Below are 25,837 nucleotides of genomic sequence, written 5' to 3' on the forward strand. Positions count from 1 at the left end.
TGTGCTCTTATCTTCAGTGGAAATGACAAGTAGTTCTGACTTACTTTTTAAGGAGACTTGCTGTACTTTTGGATGCACTGATTGCTGAACTTCATAGCTTAAAGAAGAGCCAGTTATGTTTTACTGTTAAGGTCCTGATTTATTGTGGCTTTCAAAATTCAATCCCAGTAGAAAATAGTTGCAGGTCTGCAGCTTAGCTCTGGTTACAGGCTCTTCTTTGTCTTTAATGATTTTACGTGGTTTGCACTGTAGTATTTTATTAGTTTAATATGGAGGAATGAGTCAACATTGTACAGGGTGCCATAACAATGCAAGCTGTTGTTTACTTGTTGGCTGTGCCTGAGCTGTGGACCTGGCATGACTGTTTAATAGAACAGTATTGAAAAAAATGACTGACCTCTGTTGTGGGGCAGCATAGTTGACAACAGTAAGCCTTAGGCTTGGTCTGCACATTGTTGAACTAACAGTGCTCATGCAGCCATCTGGGCTTCTGAGGAAATAGTTGTTTTTGAGACTCTGTTTGAAGTGTGATTGGAGATCTCTGAAAAGTTTCTAGGGGCTTGTGTGCATGCAGTTCACTCCAAAGTGCTTTTGGAGTTACACCCTCCACACACTGAATAGATATGACAGATTGGTACAGACTGTGATCAGTTCACATATTTGTGTATCTGGGAGAAGTATTTATTGGCGTTCCTGTTGGCACTGACACTGCTATGCACAAGCCCTCTTGGAAATCCAGCCAGCTCAAACAAAGTGCCAGTGCAACAGGGACTTAAATGCTTCTTGTTCTGTTTCAGCAGATGACTCGTTAAACTAAATTAAAAATTATTGCTCAACTTCAGCTGTAACACCAGATCATACTGATCTTCAGACTTCTTCTAGTTAGCTCAGTTCTGATACCTGTTCATCACATGACGTAGTAAAAGGATTTTGTAATAGTGTCTGGAAAAACTAGTTTCCTCCCCTTTTATGGCAGGGTTAAATGAGAGAGGGAATCAGTTTATGTATGCTAAAGTGCTTCTAGCTCAGGTGATGGAGGGCAAAGTGAAAAATTGTTGTCTTTTCACTGAGAGACATTCAGTTGAACACCCAGTTCTGAACCATGGTAGAACCCCCATCTTGAAATATATACAAATGTGTATAACATGAGCCTATAAAAATACACAGCTAATGTCAGGGATATTCTTTCTGTGTAGCAGAAGAGGCTGCTAATCAGTTGTTATTATAGGGTAAAAGACAGGGAGCTGATACACCATGCATTGCCTCGCTGTGTTAACCTATTCATATGCATTTCTATTGGTGTCTTCCTTTCTAGTAAGCAGATAAGGCTGGTGCTTCTGTCATTTTCAGTTGGCATAGTGAGCACTTCTAAAAGATGGAATACTGTGTATTAGGACTGGCACATGATAATTGGAGTATTGGTGCACATGCAGACTAAGGATTTGGCATCCTGCATCTTCCCGAGTTGCCCAACAAAGCTGTTATGTAACAATCTTGCTGTTAACAAGTGCCATTAAGAAGCTGTATGCCCTTGTTTTGTGATGTGCTATATTGTTTTTTTTTTTTAATCTCTTGAATAAACTTCTTAATGTCTACAGGTGTAAAATAAAACCAGTCTGTTTTTCAAAGAATAATTTTTTTCCCATTTAAATAGGGTACCCCTGAATTTGTAACAGCAACAGAGTGTGTGCACTATTTTGAATGGAGGACCTTTATGGCTTGCAAGAAGGACTTGTTTAAACCTGTGAAAGAGGTAATCTATGTACTATCCATGCAGAAGTTACTCTTCACATACATGACAATTTTACTCTAATTACTTGCCCCCACCCCAAATTAATCTGAACAACCTCCATGAACCTATGTTTTCCATAGGTGTGTAAAGCTTATACGTTGGAAGTTGGTGGAGATGAGAATTTTGAATAACTTTTCAACCTTTTCTGTGCATTGGATGGATATTTATAGTAAAACTCTTCTAAAAGCTGGAGCAGAAGAGTCTAACTTTGAATTCATCCTTTTAATCAGCATGTCTAGCTTTGAGCTTCCAGAAGTAAAAAAACTTTTCCACATACTAACTGGGCTTCATATATGCCTGTTCATAACTTCCTCCTACTTGTGCACGGTTTGCATGTAATTTTTTTTGGTGTTGTTCTAGGTCCCTTGCTATGTGTTCGATGAAGATCTCAAGAAACATGACTTGAATCCTCTCATCCAAGTTTCAGGATACTACTTGGTGGATGATTCTGATGATGATTCCTTGTTCATAAATGTCTGCAGGGACTTAGGTTTGAATGGTTGCTTATGTCACCTGTCAGTGTGTAAATTTCTTGTAGTGTGATTCTTTGCTATTGTCTCCATTAAGGTTGTCCTATGTCCAAAGATCAGTATTTCAAGACTTAGATAATTATTTCAAACTCCCTACCCTCCAAGTATTGAGGTGTTCAGAGTTATGCCCCTTCTGGAGGGGCAAGTACTGTTAGTACAGTCTTAAGTTGCTTTTTCTAAGTGGGAGAGTGCAGTTTGTCTAGTATCTGCATTTGTTTGCTGCCAAATAGGACGAATATTTTTCATAGGGCTTCATGTGCTCTAAATTTATTCCTTTAGACACCAGGTTGTTGCCCAGTTCCTGATGAATGTCCTGAGGTGCATCTAAAATACTGTTAGGTGCTTGCCTAAGTACTGGTGCACCTTCTTCTCAGTTTAGACCTATATGCATAAGGAATTAAACCAGCACAATCACATATTTGAAACTTGCTGAAAAGCTTTGTTTAGCTGTATGTTCCCACTGTGTTTTTTACTCTGCAGTTAAATATGTGTTTTGTGCCCCTGTTAAGGGTTTAATACTTCCAATTCTAGTGAGAGGTCTATTCTTTTAAACATCCCGCTAGTGTGAAACTTTTTGCTGACAGCTTTGAATCAGATGGTTAATAAGAAACAAGGGGGTAAAACCTTCCCTGTAAGGAGGGGTTACCCATTACTTGGTTATGGGAAAAAAAAGAAATACTTGGCACAATTTTAGAACTTTTCAAAGCCCTGTGTATCCAGCAGCTGTACTAGCAACTAGCTGCATCTACTTTGGCAGGAAGGATGAATTAGCTGTCCCCAACCAGGGCAGCGTGAATTGCCACAAGCACTCCAGGTTTTGTCTTGTCAGTTTCACATTCTAATGTAGCCCGTTTTTTAGAAGTATTTCTAGAAGAACCCACAGATAAAATGGCAAGATACTTCAGGTAGAGCAGGGCTTAGAAACAGAGTCCTATAACTTCTTTTCTGTGTGCTATAACCAGGAACTTCAAGTGGAGAGACCAGAAGGTGCCCCACTGGCAGTGCTGCTTGTTTGTTGCATGAAGGTGTGGCATATGATGTTGGCCATCCAAAGGAGCAGCTGAAGCTTCAAGGCAAAGACAGGTATGTAATTCTTGTGGTAATACTTCTCTGGACACTTCAGTCGTCTGGCCTGGAAACAACACTCTTGGTAACAGATGAGTCTCCTAAAATTTAACATTAATACCTCTTCAATGTTGAAGCATTAGCAGAAAAAATATTCAAATACTGTGAGAGCAGTCTGTCAGGCATTCTGTGGTACTGCCATAACAGATCAAATTTTCTCCTTTTTGTGAGAGACTCCTTTTTACAGAGTTGCAGAACTCTCAGAAGCAAGGGGTGATTGGTGCTCTCTGCCCATAAGCAGTAGGGTAAGATTTAGTCCTGTCTGCCTACTGTCTGAGGGCCCACAGGGTAAATGCATTTGGCTCACTGTGGATTTATGCACTGTATTTGGCTCACTCTACTCTTCAGAAGTACTTTAAAAGTTGAGAATAGGACCAGATGTTGCCTTTCTGGTTTTTTTTTTTTTGCTTTAATGAATTCTTAACAGAAGAAGTAGGTAAGCAATGCAAGACTTAGTGTTCCTTGTGGTGGTAGAGCTGGAATTTCAAGAAACTTTTCTTGATGATGCTTCTATTTACTGCCTTTTGTACTGTAAGTATAGGTTGAAGTAAAAAAAACCCCAAGCCAACAAAACAACAAAAAACCCTCTAAACAAATAAAAAAAAAGAATGAACCAACCAAAAAGACCCCCAAAAACCACCCCACCACAAAAAACGCCCACCACCAGCAGAAGCAAACCATAATCAAACAAAAAACCGTGTTAAAACGCCACCCAAACAATCTCATGGGGCTTAGGGAACTTACTTAACATGTTGATGTTTCTGATCAGGTCATCTGAGCCTGCTTGCCTTGTCTGTAGGGTCAATAGTACCCTTGTTGACTTCTGCAGTACTCTCTTTGTTTCAGATGCCAGCTGAAGAAAGCAAGCAGAATAAATTAGTAACAGGGAGGTTCTGACCTATCTGTGGTACAGCTGAGGGTTTTATTTTAGTTTACAAATGAAATTGTTAGTTCTTTGTTGCAGGGCTTTTTCCCCCAGCATGAAAAAAGTGACTGAGCTGTTCTGTACCAAGGCAGTAGCTTACATCTGAGGAAGCACAAGCTTGTTCTCATACTGAAGTGCAACTAGGAGTGCTCTAGAAAAGTGCTAGGCAAGCAAGCTTGCCCCTGCTAGGGTTGGAGAGCTCTTCATTGCTTCAGGAATATTCACTGGATGTGTTCTATCAGACTAGGGTGGCCTGGGAAGGAGTAAGGTGATTGGATATCTGTGTCCTGAGGTACAGAAGGGCCAGCTAGAGGTGTGGCTAATCTGAAGCCAGAATGTCACTGCTCTGGGAGCTGTTGTCTTCTGCCTGTTAAACTGTATAGAATAATAATGCATAGCTGGGAAGTTGTGGTGATCTTCCTGTTCTCTCATCCAAGTCATCTTGCTATTTGTCTCTCCCTGTCAGATAATTACCATGTGTTATTCTCCTACTCCTGCCTCACCTGATCTGCCCCAGTTGCCTTGCTCCTGTCAAATTTCCTGATGAGTTCGTCTTGCTGTTAATTCTGGGGGCAGAATGGGAAGAGTTTATACATAGAGAGATGGTAAAGTATAGGAATCTGGCAAAACCTGAGTGGATATTACTTTCAAAACTCACAAGAACTTTTGCCACATCTGCTCTCCAGCAGCAGTTTTGAGAGCAAAGCTGCGAGTGTTCCTGTGACTGTAGCTAAATTCTTGGTACAATATGGGTTACAAGGCAATCAGCATAGTCTTAGGTAGGGTACCAGAAGATACTGTATTAAGTAATTTTGCTGGGACTATTTTAATCTTTATTTTTAATTAATTTTAAGATTAAAGGAATGAGTACCTTATAAAAGTTAAAAGTTGCTTTCAGGAGCAGGGCTACGTTGGTATATTCTGCCTGAGAGTCTAGCAAATATTGAGTGTTTCAAGAATATCTTCCTTCTGTACAGTGCAGTGTCTTAATTCTCTTTTTGGTTTGTTATTTTCTATTTCTAGGCTTGTATTGAGTTATGAGAGACAATACACGCGTGATGAAGAAAGGCCAGCCTTCTGCCTAGGCCATAATCCAGCAGTTACAATCACTTTTGTTTGCCCATCAAAGAGGGGAGAAGAGGTAACTTCAGTGTTTTACTCTGTGTTAACTGGTTGGTACTAACTTTTTTGTGCGTTATCTTTAATTTTTATTCAGGCCTGAAGAAAGCATAAATATTCTTGGCTTGTAGCTTGTGAAGAGTGTGAGATTCTAGATATAGTCTTTAAAGTCTTCTAGAACTTAAGAAGTAACAAGAACTTGAAAAAAATTTCCCCAGGAGTGTGTTGTCTCTTGTATCGGTGAATTTGGTTGTCCATTTAAAGGTTCAAGGCTTTTTTCTAAGCATAGGATGGGCTTAGTGTAGAGTTAATCCTTGGCACAGAGCTTTGCTTGCTAATGCGCACTCTTCCTCTTCAGTCAGGGTGGCCATGCTTATAGCTGTTGTGTGGTACTTGGTCTCTTTATTAATCTGTTCTTCCTCAGGGGAAAAATAGTAGCAAGTAAGTGTCATTGAATGGCAAGAGTCTGTCTTTTACTAAGCAGGCTCCTGAATTATTTTTAACTTCAAATAAAATCTATAGTGTTAAGCAACAGCTCAGTTTATGTAGGACAGTGTCTTAGCCTAACTTGAATGCAGTGTGACGGTCACTTCGATGTGATGCTGGGTAATTTCAGCAACCTACGCACCTTGAATTGGGCTGAAGTGACAAATGCTAATGCTCTACCATTTCAAATAGTGATGCTTTTCATTGCAGGTTAATGAGGAGGGAACTCTTGTCTGGGTAATTCTTGGTTTAATGTTTAGTCCATTATCTGTCCTAGATCGGTACCATACTTAACTCTCATTGCTGCAGAAACAAACCCGGCTCTTGTCTACTGTCACTTTGTACTACCTTGCTATAGCTATGCACTCTTGTAGCATGGGAAATATTACTGGTGATACTTGTGCCTGTAACTGACCTGATACCTGTGTATCTGCCAATTGTTCCAGTGGATGGCAGAAATACAGATTTATGAAACAATTTGAATTTCTAACGTTTCACTTTGAAGTGAGGAAAACCAAGACTGCTGCTTCTCCCGGATGTGCAAAAGTATTTCACTACAGAAAACTCATCTGACAGAAATGTTGGCTTAAAGAGTTCTCAAATGTCTGTGTCTTGATTTGGACCAAGGGAATCAAAGTTGCTAAAACACCAGTGCCTAAAAGTCTACTTTGCCTTCGGAGAACATTTGATCTCTATTCCCTGCATTGAGAACTTCTCTGAGGCAAACACAATCCAAGCTTAGGCCATTTGGGTTTTTGCATCTTTACTTTTCCCAACACATTAAGGAAAAGTACTTTTTAGAGTACTGTTGCTTCTCCTGTCCTGCTGCTAATGTCTCATGCTTTACTTCTGCTTAGACTTGTAATAGTTTGCCACATCACTGATAACACCTGTTTCTAAAAGGCCAGAAACAATGTTTGCACATCTTACGTAATTTAGTGGTGAAGTAGTTGTTACTCATCTTAAAGGAATGTGATACTGTTGCTTGCATATTTCAAGTAACTCTACTTACAACTTAAATTCTGTTCACTTCTGTATCAGAGTGCGGGTCCCAAACTTACAGCAAAAACAAATTGTCGCTATGAAATTGAGTGGGTTACTGAATATGCCTGTCACAGGGATTACCTGGAGAGTAAGAGCTGTCTTCTGACTAATGAGCAACATGATATTTCCATTGATTTAAGTCCACTTAAGCAATTTTCAGGTAAGCTCAATATTTTTCTTTTGTGTTTGTGGTTGTTACTAGCCAGTTTTGTATTTCCATATTTAGGGACAGAAAAAGTGTCCTCTGTAGATATATGGAGTTTCATGTCTGTCCTGATGTGTGTTAAAACACTTTTTTGTTTGTTATTCATTCAGAGTATGTCTCACCCTATTTTGCCAAAGATGACAAAGAGGAGTATTTCTATTACTTGAATGTATGTGGGAAAACCACTGCAGGTAACTGCAAGGACGGTACACAATATATTTCATCTTGCCAAGTAAAACGTTCAAATAACCAGAAAAAAGTGGCAGGAAGATTTGCGAACCAAACCCTAAGGTGTGTAAGTGCTCTTTAGCCCTGCTAACTGGTCTAACTGGTCTTTGTTTTCTGCTTTGATGCTTACTTATCATGTAACCAATAGTTGATACAAAATGCAAGCATTTTTGCTCACTTTTTTGTTAGAAAAACTGTAACAGTATACCAGGATAGCATTAACAAACAGAGGCGCCAGTGAGGTTGGCAGAGGCCATTGTGTAGACAGGAAGACTTCCACTGACCTGGTTGTCCCAATTGCAGATTGTGCTGTACTGCCTATTGTCCTCCTTTTTTCATGTTTTACATGTAAAGTAGTATCAGAAGAAGCTGATTCCCAAGTGGTACATAGGGACAATAGTTTGCATGAGATTGTAAAACAGAGATTAATTCATGTCGATACAATCTTCCATTTTGTCTGTGACAGATTTGTTGCAGTGATCTTCCAGGAAGTATGACTTCCTCCACTTGCAGAAACAGCCATACAATAAACTGATGGGAAAAGATATTCTACCATATCTAGAGGAGCTTTAGAGCATTCTTTAAACTCTATAGAAATTAATGAAAAGTGATCAGAAAAATCAGGGGATGCAAGCCGTTGTTGCTGTAGAAATGCCAGTATTGATGTTGAACTAGCATTTGTTTTCCCATGGAGTGAGACAATTAATAAATGAACCAGAATGTGACTTCTGTTATGTGAAGAACACTGTGTGATTGTCTGACCCCACATTTCTATCTAAAACTGACTTCTTACCCAGATACTCTGATGGGGATCTCACTTTAATTTATCCGAACGGGGATGCGTGTAGTTCCGGCTTTCAGAGAATGACCATCATTAACTTCGAGTGCAATGAAACAGCAGGTGAGTTTACCAAGCTGTGACAGCTCTGCTCAGGGTTTGACTTTTGTGCTTGCTAGTAGACCTTATGCTCAAATGAATGCTTGCTTTGAGCCATAGCTAACACAAGAAATTAATATTGTTACAGTAAGCAGTAATTTCAATGTCTAGCAGGATGTGCTGTGTAGTAGCACTGCTAGTCTAAATTTACACTGATGATTGAGAAGATGGAAGTATAAAAGAACCTTTTTTTTTTCTTAGCCAACGGTAAAAAAAAAATCCAGAAACGCAAGTCCTCTGCAGCAAAGGGATTTTTTGTCTTCCTTGCTCATTGCTAGTCCTCAAGTCTCCTTGCTTTTTTCCCCTTCCCCCACTAGAAACCTAATATCTGTTCATCTGCTTTCCATGTTAAGGTAATGATGGTAAAGGAATGCCAGTATTCACCGGTGAAGTTGACTGCACCTATTTTTTTACTTGGGATACAAAATATGCATGTGTTAAAGAGAAAAAAGATCTCCTTTGCAGAGTTACTGATAAGAGAAAACACTATGACTTGTCACCTCTTATCCGCAGTTCAGGTATGGCAATAAAAACCAGTTTTCAGTTACTTTTGTCCTGAGTTTACATGCCATCTCTAATGCTATTCTTTAGCTGAATATTAGTCAGCTTTTGCTGTTCTTAGTGAATTTCTGGGATGCTGGTGTTTGCTTCCCTCATTCCAAACAGACTGAGTGCCTTATGAAAGTAGCCATGTCAGTGACTGCCTTGGTTGCTGCCATCCTAAGTGGTTTTAAGTCACAGAATCACAGTTTGGGCTGGAAGGGACCATTAAAGATCATCTAGCCCAACACCTCTGTCATGGGCAGGCACACCTTCCACTAGACAGTTTGCTCAAAGCCCCATCCAACCTGAGCTTGAACACTTCCAGAGATGGGGCATCCACCATCTCTCTGGGCAACCAGTGCTAGTCAGAACCCACCATGGCTCAGCAGCTTCCACCCGGTGGTTTGTGCAAAGGGAATACCTTTGGACCCATCCAGAAATGGCAGGATTTGGCAGCTGTGGCTTCATGGGACAGATGCAGGTATAATCTCAGCTGGTGGGGGAATGGAGCTGAGATTAGGGCTTCTGTGTGCTGGGGGATGCTCTGAAGGAGAGGTCATCACAGAAATGTGGGGTCCTCTATAATAAAAGGCATTTTGGCATGGAGATGCTGGAACAATTTAGCCAGATGACTTGTTCTTGACAACCCTCTGTATTTCAGAGTCAGCCCAGAACTGGGAAGCTGTGGACAGTAGCTTTTCAGAGGTAGAAAGGAAACGTTACTACATCAATGTCTGCCATAAAGTGTGGAAGAGAGGAGGAGCTTCCAGCTGTTCAGATGGTGCTGCTGTTTGCTCTGTAGGTGAGTCAGGGGTTGTTCATGGTGTTTCTGGAGTTTTTTTGGTTCATTGCTTTTTTAAGCCTCTGAAGGCTTGTCACTTTCTCTGCAAATGGGGTTGGTTGTCCTGAGTGCCTTCATTTATTCAAGGAAACAGAAGTTAGGAGCATGTTTCTCTTCTGATCTCAAAGATGCTTGAAGAAATAATGCAAGTAGCTTTTTCTAACTAAAGAGCCGTAGGCTTTGTAGCATGGTTTGGCAAGGTAAAATCAATGTTTTCTCGTTAACTAGACAAATGGAAAGTCTTAGAATCTAACAGAAGCTTCACTTCTTTTCAGAGAAGCAAAAGTTCTGTATTTACTGTCTTTACAGATAAGCAAAACAACAGTAAGAATCTTGGAACATTTGTATCTTCTCCTAAAAAGGTTGGAGAAAATATTCAACTTATCTATTCAAATGGAGACAGCTGTGGTTCTAAAGAAAAAATCCAAACAGTACTCACTCTAATATGCAGACCAGGTGAGAACATCCACACCCTGTTCATTGATCCAGTTAAAGACTGAAGGTCATCTAATAAGCCCAGACATGAGTGCTAAATATTAGCATGTGATTTTGTCTTTTATCTCTTTCTATGAAAAAGCTTGAAGCATCGTGGTTTGTTTGAATGATGGCAATGAAATTGTAGGTATTTAGTTCTGTTTACCTGTTATTCAAGTACTCTTTAAAAACCCTTGAGTAGGTCTCTTGAAATAAGATTCTTCCAAACATGACTGAAGTATGTTTAAGTGTTTAAAACTCCACAAATATCTGGAAGCTATACGAAGCACTTTCTTTCCCTAGATTGTCTTGATGGGAGTCGTTCTCAACTGAGATCAGATACTTTAGCCTTCTTTTCCAATAAGTATGGTTTGTACCTAAACTGCTGGCAGTTTATGAAAAGCAGAAACATTTGCAGAAGTTAATATTGTTCATGTTGATTACAATAGTCTGATAGTTAACTATCTCTCAGGGAAATAGAAAACCTGTGTTCTTCTACCTCAGCCTTAAGAAGTTGAAACTTCCAAGTGTGCTGGCTTTTAGGATCAGATTATGCATTATTTCCTAATACAGCTATTGCTTTGTTATAAACACACCAATTTAGTGTGTCAAAGTAGACATTTTTTCAAATATTGTGATAGTTCTCAGGAGCAGATTGAGCCCTCCACCTTTACTTCTGGGCTAAAATTTTATTTTGGGGAGGAGGATGCAAAGACTTAAAGTACCTCTTCTTTGAAAATGGAATCAAAATTATTTTTCATTAACAGTTATCTTGGTCTGCTTTTCTCGGGAAATTAATGTTCTTAGGTAGACTCCTAGTTCCTGTTGGCAGCCTGGCTGTCTGTATGCATAACACATTGCTCTTGTGATACCAGGTGATCTAGAAAGTGCTCCAATCTTGATGGCTGAGCGTGAGTGTTCATATGCATTTGACTGGTATACTGCTGCTGCCTGTGTCCTGTCTAAAACTGAAGGAGATGACTGTCAAGTCTCTGATCCTCAGGCAGGTATGTATTTCTGTTCAGCAAGTTGAAAGGTCATTAGGGATAGAACTTGTGCCACAACAAGTAAGTCCTTTTGATGCTCAAGAGTAAAGTGAGTTCAGCCTAATGCTATAAGCACCCACAGTTTTAAGTACGTGCATATGGAAGATCAGAACAGCATGAGCTTAATACTCCGCTAGTGAATGTAGGAAAATAGATGAAATGCACATTTTACTGAAGTAAATCTCTCTCTATAAGAAATCATGCTTTTAGTTTGTCCATTTTGTTTCTGGAACAGTAATTACATAGAAGGAGACTTACTCAGGGGGAGGTGAACTAGCCATGTGACTGACTGAATCAAAACCTGTGAGAGACATCGGAACAAAATCGAACTGATAAAGTTTATTCCTTCCTGATTAGGCTTCTCTTTTGATTTATCACCTCTGGCCAAGGCAAAAAGTTCCTATAAGGTTGACACGGTGGAGTACTTGTTTTACATAAGCGTCTGTGGCAGCCTGCCTGATGACCTGTGTCACACAAAGTCAGCAGCTTGCCAAGTAACGAAAAGGTGAGTAACTAATTCTGTTGTCTCTAAGAGATCTCTCGTTGCGTGATGTGTTGTTGTCTGTGTGCAACAATGAACAATTTGCATGTAAAGTAATTACTGGGCTACCTGTAGTAGACTCAGGTAATTTGCATATAATTTGCAGTAATTACACTGCTAGCTGTTTCAAGCCAAATGCACATACATGTAATCTTACTTACAGCTAACTTGTGGGATGGGATGTGCCCATTGCTCTCCCTTTTGTTATCCAAAGGCACTGTAAACTCTAGATTAACTACTGCAGCTGTATTAAGGCAACCTACAATCCAGAGATTGGGAGTCAGCTGTATTCCAGGAGCTGGCCTAAAGAATGTGAGCTTGCTGCCCTTGGGATGAACAGTGGCTGCCTTAGGCAGAGGTGAAGCCCAGAGTTTAGGTGTTGCACCATATGGGCTCAGGTTGTGCCAGTGGAGGTTTAGATTAGATACTAGGAAAAATTTCTTCATGGGAAGGGTTGTCAAGCATTGCAACAGGCTGCCCAAGGAAGTGGTGGAATTGCCATCCCTGGAAATGTTCAAAAATGTGTGGATATGGACTTGAGGACATGGTTTAGTGGTAAAGATTTGGTGGTGGTGCTAAGTTGATGATGATTGGACTTGGTGATTTGGGAGGTCTTTTCCAACCTTAACAATTTTATGATCTCCATTACTAAATGTGCTGCGCAGGCATGGTCCCAGTGTGTACTGCTACTCCGACAGCATCATTGCTTTTGCCTCCTACAAACTATGTCTGAGGTAGTATCTCTGCATTTCAGGTTGCAGGTCAGAGATGGGGTACAGGGCAAACACTTGCAGCTGTATATTAGCTGGCTCTATCTGAGTTACTTCCAGCCAAGGAGAGTTCACTGCAGACCCTTAAAATGTTCTTCAGGGGAAAATGGTCAAGCTAGGTCTGATAGAGTCAGTGTTAAGTCAGAGTGAAGAAACACTCCTGAACCAAAGCTGATACCTAGCAAAGAGCTGTTGTGCAGTGCTAGGTCTTCACTGCCCATATATAATTGGATGAGGCCAGTTTGACCCCAAGTTGAGGGTGTCTGCAGTTGAGGGTGTCTGCAGTTTGACTTCTGCCTTGGAGAATGAGAACTTGATGGTATTGTCACTCTTTTAGAGAAGGGAGTATTAAAGTTTTCTAGATATCTAAGCAATATGTAACTTCCTTTCCTTTTTCTGTTCATGTTTTAAGTTTCCTTTTGGCAGCATTCTTTTTATCCCAGCTCACGGAGGTCTAATCAACCTTATTTTATTATTATATCTTGCTGTGGTGTCTTGTATAAACTTACTTGTGTGGTTACTATTTGTAAGACTTCTCTTAGAGACAATTAATTTTGCATTCTGTTCACTCTCAAAACTCACTTCTTCTTTTCTAGTAAGGATCAGTCTTGGAGTCTTGGACTGCCCAGTTCCAAACTTTCATATTATGATGGCCTGATTCAGTTGACCTACAAAAATGGTACAGCATACAACAATGAGAATAAAATACAGCGATCTACCCTTATAACTTTCCTGTGTGACCGTGATGCTGGAATAGGTCAGCCTGAATATCAGGTAAGAAGCTCTGTATGAAGAAAGCAAGGGTCTCCATCCTAAAATACTGACAAGAATAACTACTAGGTCAGTACAAGCAGAGTGTTATGTGTGGAAATATCCAGTACCTATAAAGCAGACTAAAAGAAATAGTTATTTCTCTTGGTCTGTTTAACTCTTGTTGTAGCCATAAAGCTTACCTTGGCCAGTGAACACTAAGCTGTTTACCTGGATTCAGATTCTTACCTCACTCTCCTCTAGTCCCTGGGCCATGTAATTATTAGTGCTTTTGATTGTCTTTTATTTCTAGCTGGGAAAAAGCCAAACTGGCTGAGAAGTAACAAACGGTAGGACTGTGTGTCCTGTAACATAGCAGAGAGCAGTTTAACAGAACCAGAGCAGATTTTTTTGGCAAGAGCATTTTTGATGACACAGGGAATGACAAGATCTATAACAGAACAGACCAACAAAAATCAGTCTGAGAAAGTATATCCCAAAACCAAGGGGAGATGGCATATATACTCCATATAATGGAGTAGCTATGAGTCGCAAAGTCATCTGTGTGGAAACCCTCTCTGACCTATTCTGCTCATTTGTAGAAAGAAGATAGCTATACCTACAACTTCAGGTGGTACACTGAACATGCTTGTCCAGAAATTCCACTGGAATGTGTTGTGACTGATCGCAACACCATGGACCAGTATGACTTGTCAAGGTAGGAAAGTGACACATGCAGTGTAACTTAGCTATTCTAGTTTGGTGTTCTGGCTGATAGTTCTGGCTGAAGTTGGTTTCCTGTGTAGACAGCACCAGAAGCTTCACCTGTTGTAACAGTCTTGACTGCAAGTGTGTTGAAATCCCTCTAGTATGTTGAATTGCCTCCTAGGATGTAAACTGACTTTTTGGGATGGTTTTGCTTATAAAAACTTACTACCTTGTCAACTGTGCTCTGTGTCCCAGGAGTATTCTTTCTTAATTGTAGCACTTAAAAATGAGGGGGAAAAGTTACTCTGGAATGCCTTCAGGTTGCTCTGTTTCTTGAGATTGAGAAGGGTAGAGAGAGTCTATGAGGAATGTGTGTTCTTAGAGTAGAACTTCTCTTTCTGCTCAGATTAGCAAAATCTGAGAAGAGAGGTGAAAACTGGTATGCCATGGATAATTCAAGACCAAGTGAGCGCAAGAAGTACTACATAAATGTCTGTCGACCCCTGATTGCTGTCCCAGGATGTGACCGGCGAGCATCTGTCTGTCAGATGGAATACAGGCTTGTTTCTGTGAGTACCCTTTACATCCCAGCTCAGAGCTGGTTTGCCACAAGTGAGATTGAAACAGACACAAGTGAGATTGAAACAGACACAAGTGAGATTGAAACAGACACAAGTGAGATTAAGACACCCTTGTGAATTCTGACTCCTTGTGCAAAGGAATATTCTGTGTACCCATACCGTTGCATATCCATAGCAGAATGATAGACCTCCTGTTCACCTCTTCAGAGACCAAAGCTTTAATTTTTACAAGTGTACCAATGTCATGTTTGACAGTCATGATTTTTTGCCCTGTGTTTCAAAGGCAGACAGACTGCATCTCTTCTGTATGAGTTGCTGGAGTCTCAGAGACTGCTAGGAATACACATTTCTTTAGGAACAGGCTGTCATCCTGGATATTTTGTCCTGCTTCTAGCTTGTTTTAGAATCAGCTGTGGAAAAAATTTGTTTTAAGATTCTTTGTTGCCCCCCCCATCCTGGTTGTGGAGGTTGTCTGTTACATATGTGAAACAGAATGGGAGAGAAATGTAGAGATATCTCTATACCTTTGTTACCTTCAAAACTCTCAAGATACCTACTACAATACTCTTGTATACAGGTTATTTTCTTTTTGGTTGTATCTATTTTTTTAAATGTTGCTGACATGCTTTTCTTTATTTCTAGGCTTCTTATTCTGAAGTCACTTCTATTAGTAATCTTGGTGTTGCCAGCAAAGAACTAGTAATTGAAAGACCTGGACATGTTTCTCTAACCTATGCAAATGGCTCTGTGTGCATCAATGCTGATGGAAAGACAACTACTTATACCACCACCATCCACTTTGTCTGTTCCAGGGGCACTCTTGTAAGGACAAATGATCTTCCAGTTGTTATTTCATCATAGTAGGTTTTTCATGAAACCACATGAAGACGTGTAGTGTATAGCAGATTTGTGACAAGGCAGACTTCTTGAGGTGTTAAAACAGAGATATAAAAACAAAGCTGATTTAGATGATAGAGAAGCACATGTCTCAGTATTTTACATAAATAAGAACTAGATAAAAACTAACAGCTTTGATGGACAATACTATTTCAGACTGGTCCAATTAGCATGAAAAATACATGAGGACTTAAAACTGCAAACATTATGGACCCTCTTAAGAGGAAGAATGTTGTAAAGTGTATCTTCAGGCTTAGGTTCTGCATCCTCCTTAGATTATTAGTTCTAGAATTCTTAAATCTGTAGAGTTTTCAGTGATAGAACTCCACATATTGAAGTTTAGACTGAGGGGATTGTTAGACTTAAGCTTGCTTGGTTTTGTGAATCTGCAGGTCTTACTCTCATCACCCACATGTTCTTTAGCCTAAGAGGTGTGGTGAAAAATCTGTGACATGGAGCAGTTATGAACTGCAGACATGAACTGCTTTGCTTTTGTCTGAAAACTGACATGAAGTGTATATAATTAATATTCCTGTTATCTTGGTACCTCACCTAACAGGCTTATGTTGCTTTACTTTTGCTTTTTTTTTTTTTTTTTAAATTATGGACTATGTATTATACCCCAAAACTCTTCAAAGCTTAGACTGAGACAAGATCTAGTTACACATGTCTAGATTAAATATCGAATTTAATCTGAGTATTTGGATGTCAGATTCAGTTCTTGGCTAATGCTTGGTGACATGGTAAGTGTTTAACTAGACAAAATTTTCGATGATGACCTTCAAGGTAAATCGGGGAGAGGGAATTTGGGTGAGAATTGTATGCCTTTGTAGTGAAGTCTTTTAGAAGAACCTGACAGTTTCTTGCAAGGTGGAATCTCAAACATGAGAAAGTGATAGCTATTACACTTACTCTGGTCTTCCTCTGCAATCTGTTTCCAGAGTAGCAGCCCACGGTTTATAGCTATTCTGGATTGTGTGGCCACTTTCTTATGGGAAACTGAGGCTGCTTGCCCAATCAAAGAAACAAAAGATGATTCTCAGGTGAGAAAGGAGAATGTAAATTGTATTTGTAGTCCCAATGTACTATTTTTTTTTTCTAGCACTCTTGGTTGCTGTGTTTAAATGGCTCTTGAAGATAACTAACTAAAGTGAAATCTTAAGTTGATCATGATGGAGTCATGTGATATCTTATTGCTTTATTTTTGAAGTGTTTCTGAAATGTCTAATTTCTGACCAAAGTATTCAGGTGATTTCTCTTGAGAACAGTTTACTTGCTCTTGTAATTGAATGTTTCATTCCCTTGCTACGTTGCTTGTAAAACTGAGTTTATATGTAAGGATATGTATTGTCCTTGTTTTGTGCAGATCATCAAATGAGACTTTTCTTTTTTCACACTAAACCCTCAGATTAGCTCGGTTGGAGCACGGTGCTAATAACACCAAGGTTGAGGGTTTGATCCCTGTTTGATCCCCATACGAGCCATACATTAAAGAGTTGGACTTAGTGATCCTTGAGGGTCCCTTCCAGTGCAAAATATTCTGTGAAATCTACTCAGTTGCTTCTACTTTACAGGTCTCAACACATAAGTGTGAAGACAGCCCTCAGTTAAAATTTCCTTGCTCTTACTAATATATGATGGATGCCATCTGTTAAATTCCACTTTGATATGTTGGTGTGGCTGATGTCAGTGAACAAAAATAATTGAATAAATGTACAAAAGAATTGAATGAAGCTACTGCCAGAGCTGTATTCTGGTGTTCTGGTATGCAGGCTAGGAATATGTCTAAATCACTACTTTGGTTCTTGAAACAAGTTAGAGGTAAAACCTAAACAGAAGAAATGCAGAAGGAGAAAGTAATTCTGTTGTAATTTTTTTTTCCAGTCCTGCTCTGTGCGAGATCCAAACACTGGCTTTCTGTTCAACCTGCAGCCATTGGCTTCTGATGAGGGCTATTCGGCTACTGGTAATGGGAAGAATTTCTCGGTAAGGATTTCGACTGTGCAGTCTGTTGTTTATGAGCGCTGTTGTTGCATTTTTTTGTCTTGCTTAATGATCTAGTGGAGCTTTCACTCAGTCCTCTTAGGAAATATGAGTTGGCAGGAAAGCACTGTGATTGAGAGAAGGAATGAAAGATAACTTCATTCATCTGAGATGGTCTTAAAAGCGTTAAACTTCTGGTTCTTGGTGAACATAAGGTTGCCACACTTTTGAGGCTACCTTTCTGAGATGATTTTCCCCTTATGGATTCTGTTGTGTACTACCAATTTACCTGCTGATTCTGAAGAAATCGACAGGGAAAGCCTAGAAAGGGATTAATCTGTCCATATCAGTGTTTTTAATGTAATCTGCATGTGTCAGTAGTCCTAGGCTGTCACAGATAAAACTGTAGTGGTATCTTAGGCCAAGAATGAACTTGCTGAACCACACCCTGTACTTCTAGTGGGGAGAATTTGTGGACCCTGTAATCTGAAGATTGAGGATACTGTTACTGTATTATAGTTGAAATGTCTGTCGTTTCCAGACTGTAAGACAACCATTTTGTTTGAAATAGTTCTTGGCAAGGGAGTTTTACTGATGTAGAAATGGCTACGTGGACCTTGTTTTTCTGATGCAGTTAATATTCTGTATATCTACATGTTTTCAAACCTTCTAGCTAAACATTTGTGGACACTTGCCGTATTGTGGTAAAATCAATGGCAAAACAGCTGCTGGGTGTGAAAGAGAAAATCTGACACCTGTGAGGCGGGTGGAATTGGACAAAACCCTCTCTCTATCCAGTGAAGGGTTTCTCACTCTTACCTACAGAGGTCCTCTTCATGTGGAATCAGGTGAGTTCCGGAAATACACAGTGGAAATGGATGCTTGTATTGTAAAAACTTGGTGTGACTGGTCTTCATTCTTTCTTTTGTTCATGTACTGAAGTCTGTTTGGCTTGGTATTAATTACTTAAACAAACTGGCTCATATGGAAATTTCAGGAAGAAAAAAAGCTACACAGAATGGTAAAGGCTCAGTTTTCAGTAATACATGTGCATTTCAAAACTCTAGGAAAGTGACTCAATACAGTATAGGGCTTTTTCCTTAGCAGATGAAAAATAGTGGTCCTTGCATAGAGAAATGGATAGTCAAATAAAATTAACTCTGGCTCTTTTTCTAAGTGAAGTAATAGCTTTTATCTTCAGTTTCATGGATAGTGCTCTCTAAAGTTGTTTCATATCTGAAAGGTCAGTTTTCAGTAAGCTTATACTCTCCTGTATGGAATTTTTTGAATTAGTGCTCTAATACTTCATGTACACCTACTTCATTAATTTAAGTCTCTTTTGCAGATAAAATGAATGAAAAATGTGTATCTAGTTTTTTGATACTACATGTTCTCCAATTATACTGAAACTGAGCTTCATAGAAAGGAATATGACATTTTAGCAATAAAAGACTTTGGGAAAACTGGGTTTTGAATTCAGGACCCTCAGATGCTTCTGTGTGCTTGTCCTCTGTACAAATTGCTGGGGTGATATCTCTTATTTTCTCAGTTGTGACATTTTTGTACATAATATGTAGCAATGATTGAGCTCTTACGTATTTTGCTTTGAGAGGTTCTACAGTTTTTATAACACTACTAAGCATTTTGATGACACATAATACTCCCTTACATAATTCTGTCACTTCTTGAGAACTAAACAGAGCTTAAAATATAGTGCTTTGATAGGATCAGTATTATTTGTTCTGCAGTCATTACACTGAACTTCTTACAAACAAACAAAACCCCCAAACCCAGAACTTCGTGTGATGTAATTTAAAAGCAGTAATTTAAAGCTTTTGTGTTTCTTCATATATGTCAAAGAACATAGGGAACACAGGTCAGTGAAGGTAATTATGTTCTTGAAATGTGTCAAGGCATTTTGGTCTCTTATTTGTAGAGGTAGTTGGGGCTCCTAGGCAATTTTTCATAGCTTTCTAAAGAATGTTTGCATATTTATAGCTAAGGTCCATAAGGAGTAAGGTAGTATTATCCTTGAAGCAGTTAGTAATAAGAAACTGTTAGAAAATTGTGATGTCATGTATTAGTTCGAACTTAAATTCAGATGTTCCGAACAGAACTATCAGCAGATAAATGTTTGTTTTACAGGAACATCAGACATGTTCAGAGTGACTTTCATTTGTAATGATTCATATCCTGGAGAGCTTAAGTTTGTGCGTGAGGAGATAAACACAGTGCTGGATGTCCATGATACTTTTTTTGAGTTTCACACAGCTCTTGCTTGTGCTCCTGCTCCTGTAGATTGTCAGGTTACAGGTAAGTACCTGGAATTTGAGTGGGCTCTGTCCTGTGTTGGAAGGACTAACTGACCAGCAAACTTCTGGTCAGTGGAGGGCTTTAAGAATACCTATTGTGAAGACATTTGTAAGACTTAAAATCTTTATAGAAGTTGTAGGGTAGGAGAGGAGGCAAATTGAAGCAGGTTTAACTTACACAAACAGGGAAAGAAGCTAATTTAAAATGTTGTGGTATACACAAGAAAGCTGATAATTACTTTGAAAACTAAATAATCCTTATTGTGACTGATGCTGCTTCAGCCCAACTCTGAAGCAAATGAGTTAATTTAGTATTGACATCTGTAAAAATGCACCTGTGAATTGTGGAGAAGTTACATTTGGGAAGTAACTGTCAGGGGAACTATGATCTGCATTTGGCATAGTGATGTTCTGGTGGCAACAGTACATTCTCATAATATGTATCTAATGGGATTCTGAAAATTATTTTGAATTGTATATTTGTCAGTGAAACCGGTATCATTTCAAACCCAGTTCTGCTGTAAGTTCTCTCAGTTTACTGCATTTCTTCCAGATGCTGCTGGCAATGAGTATGACTTAAGTGACTTGAGCAAAGAGGGTGAGCCATGGGTTGCTATAGACACTTCAAAGGAAGCAAAAAAGCGAACGTTTTTCTTGAATGTCTGCAAGCCCTTGCCCTATGTGACTGGATGTCCTGGTAAGCCAAGTGGCAAGCACTTCTTGACTTGTGGCTTCTGATGCAAGACGTTATAGTCAGAAGGATGTTCCTGTGTATTTTAGTAGGGTTTATTGACTCTGTCTATTTAATCATGGAAATAGCTTAGACCTGGGTGACATGTGTCAGGAGTATTAATAAACAGACTTTTGCAAACTGAGAGCAGTCTTAATGCTTATCAGGATTCTCGCATTGAGATGTATGTGAGTGCATTTGGGAAAATTGCATGGAGGGCAGTATTGCTGGGTTCTGTGATTTTATTATTATTTTTTAAAGAAGATAGGAAAGTGTCATAGTTTAACCCCAGCCAGCAATCAAGCCCCATGCAGCTGCTTGCTCACTTCCTCACTCGTAGGATCGGGGAGAAAATGAGAAAGGGTGAAAGTGAGCAGTTTCAGGTGAAGACAGTTTAATGGGCAAAACATAAGCTGTGTGTACAAGCAAAGCAAAACAAGGCATTAATTCCCTGCTTCCCATGGGCAGGCAGGTGTTCAGCCATGTCCAGGAGGGCAGGGCCTGCATCATGTGTAACAGTGACTTGGGAAGACAAACACCATTATTCCAAATGGTCCCCCCTTCCTTTTTCTTCCCCCCACTCTATATACTAAACATGATATCATATGGTCTGGAATATCCCTTTGGTCAGTTTGGGTCACCTGTCCTGTCTATGTCTCCTCCCAGCCTCCTGTGCACCCCCACCCCCTTGCCAGTGTGGCAGTATGAAAGCAGAAAAGGCCTTGGCTCTGTGTAAGCCCTGCTCAGCAGTAAGAAAAACATCTCTGTTATCAGCCCTGTGTTCAGCACAAATCCAAAACACAGCCCCATACTCACCACTGTGAAGAAAATTAACTCTACCCAGCTGAAACTAGTACAGAAAGTCAAGTATTGTTGAAGTCTCCTAACTGAATGAGGCCAGAATGAGAAGCTTATACCCTGTCTTACTGCATTTCTAGCCAGTTCAATGTATTTAACACTACTGTAGTCTTTTAAAAGTCTGTGGAACCAGATAAATCAGTGGAGTTTGAAAGATTTCAGTGTTTGCAGGACAGTAACTTGTTCTATTCCTCAAAGGCTTTAGGTACACAATGTCTCTATCTGTATTTATGAATATGTGTGTGTTGTGTTCTGCTTCAGGAGTTTGAGACAGTTTACTTCAAAGCTCTCTTAAGCTACCCTGTTATATTATTTTACAATAAATTTAACTCTGGTTGTCAAAGCTTTGAGCTAAAATCCAGTTCTTTTCCTGTAGGTGGTGCCATAGGATCTTGTGTGAAATACGCCGATAAAAGCAAGAACCTTGGAGTCATTCAGATAAACCCCCAGGCTGCTACCGATGGGTCATTAAGCATTATCTACTTGAATGGTGACACATGCAAAGAGAATCAGCATTACTCTACACGTATAATCTTCCAATGTGATCAAACAACGGTAATTTTCTGTTCTACTTGTTGTTAATGAGAATTTTAGTGCTGGTAACAGAATAGACCGTGCTTGCTCCTCTTAAAATGGAGAGACTGGTTCTAAAAAGTAAAAACTTACATACCAGGTTTTTCCTTGTCTCTTCTTAATAAAACTCTGTCTGCCTTACTGAACCTGTAGAACACAACAGTGAACTATCAGAATCCTGTGAGCCACCAAAAGCAGCTCTTTGCTGAACATGAGTACTGGAATTTGATAGTGGAGATCTTAGACTGTGAAACTGCAGTAAAAAAAAAAGCCATGCATGTATGTTTTGAGACTTGCAGTGTAAGTAAGGCTTACTTGTAGTAAGCCTCCTTCATATGGCTCTTTTCTGCAGGGATCACCAGTGTTGGAGCAAGAGACTGACTGTGAATTTGTCTTTGTTTGGAGGACCTTGGCAGCATGTCCTGTTCACAAAGCAGAAGGTAAGTGTAGTTAGTTGAGCTTTAAATTCTCAATCAAACTGTACAAGTAGTAAATACTTAGGAAGCTATGTTGGTTTCTTGCCCTGTGAATCTTTCTGTAAAAAGTGTTGGCTTGTGGAGGGATGCCTATTCTGAGCTTTAAACTAACTACAAATCCTATCTAACGATGACAGGCAAATGTACTTGCCTATCTAGGGAAAGAAGGTAGTATAATAATGCTGGTTTAAGAAAGCATTGTACTACCTTATTAAATCACAGACAGACTTGCTAGTAAATATTAAAGCATCAGGTTTCATGAGAACAGAGTTGATTCTATGCCTGGCAAGTCATTCCCTTGTCCCTCACTGTAGACTGGAAGCAAGGCTTTAAACTTGGCCCTTGTTAAACAATGGGGGAGAGACCAGTGAGAGAGTCTTGGTTTGCATTTGACTCCAGGATGTACAACAAGGAATCACAAGTTCTAGTTCTGGTACTTAATTATCATCTCTTAGATGGAAGGTTAAGTGTGTAGGCATCTTCTTTGCCTTTGCAGGCTTTTTTTTGCAGCTTGTAGATAATTCCTTATAAAACATCTGGACTTCCTGTAAAGGATCTATCGCAACAGTCCTAGACATTATTGAAACTGCCAGTGATCTCACGTGGCATGAGGAATGTTCACAAACTACTGCTCTGTAGCACATAATTACTGTGCAGGACACTGGTGACTGAATTGTGGTTTTGAAGGGAGGGAAACTGATGTCTTTACTTGTTACCAACTTGTATGATTGAGAAGAGCATAATGTTCATGTGATACAATCTGATGATTTTTTTTTAAAAAGCTGCAGAATATTTAGTAAAGAGTCACTTTAAAACTGAGGAGTTGATCAACAGCAAAGTCACTGACATATATCAGCTAACGAGACTCATGAAACAAGAATTTTCCTAAATCTTCTTTTATATACATCTTTGTAGATTTGTTAGCTGGAGTAAATATTTCCTATGACCGATTTTTTTCTTAAATCAGCAAACTTCAGAGCTGTTAAAAGAAGATACAAGACTGACATCTCAGACACCTTTTGCTTTGATTTTGTGACCTTGCTGTTCTTTCTAGATAATTAAGCAAGTTCTGGACTTAGTGTCTCTGATTCTGTACTTAACCTTCAGCACAGCTGAAGGAAGCACTTGAGACCACTCTGAGGTAGTTTTTGAATTACAGTGTGACTTCTGCATCTTGCTTTAGTGACAGTTATAAAAGAAATGTGCCATTTATACATAGTCACATAGTTCTAGATATTGGTGACTTCATGAAATGAGTTCCTTAGCTGAACTAAGATGGTTCTTCAGTGTTAAGGCACTAAAGTAGCTACTCATTTTTGTGGCCTTATTTGTCTTAGTAAGCCTTAATTATCCCCGCTGTATTTGGCAAGGCTAGTAGATCTTAAGTTGTATTTTAAATTCTTAACTTTTCTTTAAAGGAAAGGATTGCCAGGTGAAAGATCCAAGGTATGGTCACGTTTTTAACCTGAAGCCACTTTCCAATGATGACATAAAAGTGAGCACAGATGAGTATGACTACTACTTCAGAGTTTGTGGAGAAATAACACAACCTTGCGGCGTGGAGGGTCACAGTGTTGCATCCTGTCAAGTAAAGAAGATGGACAGTACTTTCAGAAAAGTAGCAGGTACTGCACTTACCGAAACAAACCTAGGGAACGGGAAGATTAGCCAGGGTGTAATAGAAGAAGGGTTCTTGCTAATCTTGTACATCTAATGAGATAAAGCACCTCGCTGCTTCTGCTCAATGTGCAGATAAAATGTCATACATGTAGTTACCTTGACACTCAGTTACAAATGAGCTCAACCTTACTGTACTGGAGTAGTCACTCAATAACTAGATTGCAAGTTTTAGAGGAAGATTGAAGTCTGTCTATCAGTTCTTTAATTGTGCATGTTATTGCTGTTTGTGTGACCCTGTTGCCAGAGGCATTACTGCAGTTGTATGTTTACTGTAGCTGTTGACTTTTCTCAACTCTTCGCTTCTAGGCTTACGTACAGACAAACTGACTTTCAAAAATGGTTTAATAATGATTAATTACACCAGTGGAGAAAAATGTCATAAAATATATGAAAGATCAACTGCCATATTATTCTATTGTGACAAGACTACATCTGAGGTTAGTTTCAAAACATGCTTCCTGTACATACTGTCTTCCAGAGTTGCCCTCTTTTTTTTAAAGTATGGAAGGGTAGGGTGAAGAACATGAACATGCCTGATCATTTACAGGTTAGACAGGCGATTCAATGGTCCTGGTAGGGGACAAAAAAAAGAAGAATGTTTTGAATTTCCTATTTATGGATGGTACCTTTATCATTGCCCAGGAAAATCAGGGCATGTTGTTCCTTTAAGGGACGTCTATCATTACCAAAGCTCTTGGAGAAGTTAGGAAGGGATGTTCTTCCGTAAATAACAGCTGTTTCTTTGTAAGAAATAAAAGGTAGAAGGCTTAATGTGCAGCAAAGCAGGTATTACATGGCCAGACTAAGCTGGTTAATTGCTTTTAGTATCTGTCTGTATTTGTGCATCGCTTCCTGTTCTTAAACAATGGTGTCTAGAATTACTTTTCCTCTTCTTATTTCATGGGGGAGGCAACAATTCCTAATGGCTACCCTTTTATCAGAAGTGTGCATGTGGATAAACTGAGGTTTGGGAGAAGCCATGCTTTTCAGCTGGTCAGAGGCATAGTGTGGCTCTAAGATAATATGTATGTTCCTGGATCTTCCTGTAGCATGACTGAGACATTTCAGTTTCAATGTGTCTAATTGAGAAAGCAAATTACTTTTGTCTTGTGTTCTTTCAGCCTGTATTTTTGAAGGAAACTCCAGACTGCACCTACATGTTTGAATGGCATACTCAGTATGCTTGCCCACCTCTTAAATCTACTGAGTGCTCCTACAAGTAAGTTGTTTCCACAAAACTAAAATGGAGCTGTATGTTGAGAGAGACAAATACGGCCTTCTTGCAATTCAGTGCACCACTGCTCCTTTAGCTGTTGTGTTTTGACCAGCTAATGTAGCATTCAATGCCAATGCATAATATTTTAAATAACGTTTGCAACCTGTGCTTCCGAAAACTAATTTCATTGGAAAAAAAATACTTTGATGTTCTTCTGGAGAGTAATAAAAGGGTACTGTTTGGTATGTATTTATTGATGGTTGAATGCTGAGTATGTTAGGTTGTTGGAAGTGTCTAGTTATTACTTAACAATATCTAATTTGAGTAAGACTACAACTGTCGGTTTGAAACTTCCACCAAAGAATGCTTCAGGAAAAATGTCGTTTAAATCTGTCACAACCAAGTATTAGCTCATTAAGATTGCGTTAGTGGGATCAAATGTGGCTAGTAATTGGCCCAGAGTTTGA

At 39.4% G+C, this 25,837-nt stretch overlaps 1 protein-coding gene across 3 annotated transcripts in view; it reads left to right on the top strand.

Annotated features, from left to right (window-relative positions):
* Window positions 1-25,837, top strand: part of IGF2R (insulin like growth factor 2 receptor) — a 57,685-nt gene that overhangs the window by 13,552 nt on the left and 18,296 nt on the right. For 2 of the 3 annotated variants that reach the window (XM_039568473.1, XM_039568475.1), the window contains exons 4-30: window positions 1,655-1,753; window positions 2,153-2,282; window positions 3,285-3,405; window positions 5,396-5,513; window positions 6,188-6,214; window positions 7,019-7,181; window positions 7,337-7,517; window positions 8,252-8,355; window positions 8,745-8,909; window positions 9,596-9,736; window positions 10,085-10,231; window positions 11,125-11,256; window positions 11,653-11,800; window positions 13,203-13,380; window positions 13,959-14,074; window positions 14,471-14,633; window positions 15,288-15,467; window positions 16,484-16,585; window positions 17,427-17,528; window positions 18,199-18,373; window positions 19,671-19,838; window positions 20,391-20,534; window positions 21,802-21,980; window positions 22,351-22,438; window positions 23,893-24,099; window positions 24,461-24,591; window positions 25,276-25,373. In XM_039568473.1, coding sequence (XP_039424407.1) covers window positions 1,655-1,753; window positions 2,153-2,282; window positions 3,285-3,405; window positions 5,396-5,513; window positions 6,188-6,214; window positions 7,019-7,181; window positions 7,337-7,517; window positions 8,252-8,355; window positions 8,745-8,909; window positions 9,596-9,736; window positions 10,085-10,231; window positions 11,125-11,256; window positions 11,653-11,800; window positions 13,203-13,380; window positions 13,959-14,074; window positions 14,471-14,633; window positions 15,288-15,467; window positions 16,484-16,585; window positions 17,427-17,528; window positions 18,199-18,373; window positions 19,671-19,838; window positions 20,391-20,534; window positions 21,802-21,980; window positions 22,351-22,438; window positions 23,893-24,099; window positions 24,461-24,591; window positions 25,276-25,373 — 3,707 coding nt within the window. The remainder of the gene's footprint in view (window positions 1-1,654; window positions 1,754-2,152; window positions 2,283-3,284; window positions 3,406-5,395; window positions 5,514-6,187; window positions 6,215-7,018; window positions 7,182-7,336; window positions 7,518-8,251; window positions 8,356-8,744; window positions 8,910-9,595; window positions 9,737-10,084; window positions 10,232-11,124; window positions 11,257-11,652; window positions 11,801-13,202; window positions 13,381-13,958; window positions 14,075-14,470; window positions 14,634-15,287; window positions 15,468-16,483; window positions 16,586-17,426; window positions 17,529-18,198; window positions 18,374-19,670; window positions 19,839-20,390; window positions 20,535-21,801; window positions 21,981-22,350; window positions 22,439-23,892; window positions 24,100-24,460; window positions 24,592-25,275; window positions 25,374-25,837) is intronic. The other variant, XM_039568474.1, reaches the window with a different exon arrangement.

This window comes from Corvus cornix, chromosome 3, assembly GCF_000738735.6.
Source record: "Corvus cornix cornix isolate S_Up_H32 chromosome 3, ASM73873v5, whole genome shotgun sequence".
NCBI lineage: Eukaryota > Metazoa > Chordata > Aves > Passeriformes > Corvidae > Corvus > Corvus cornix.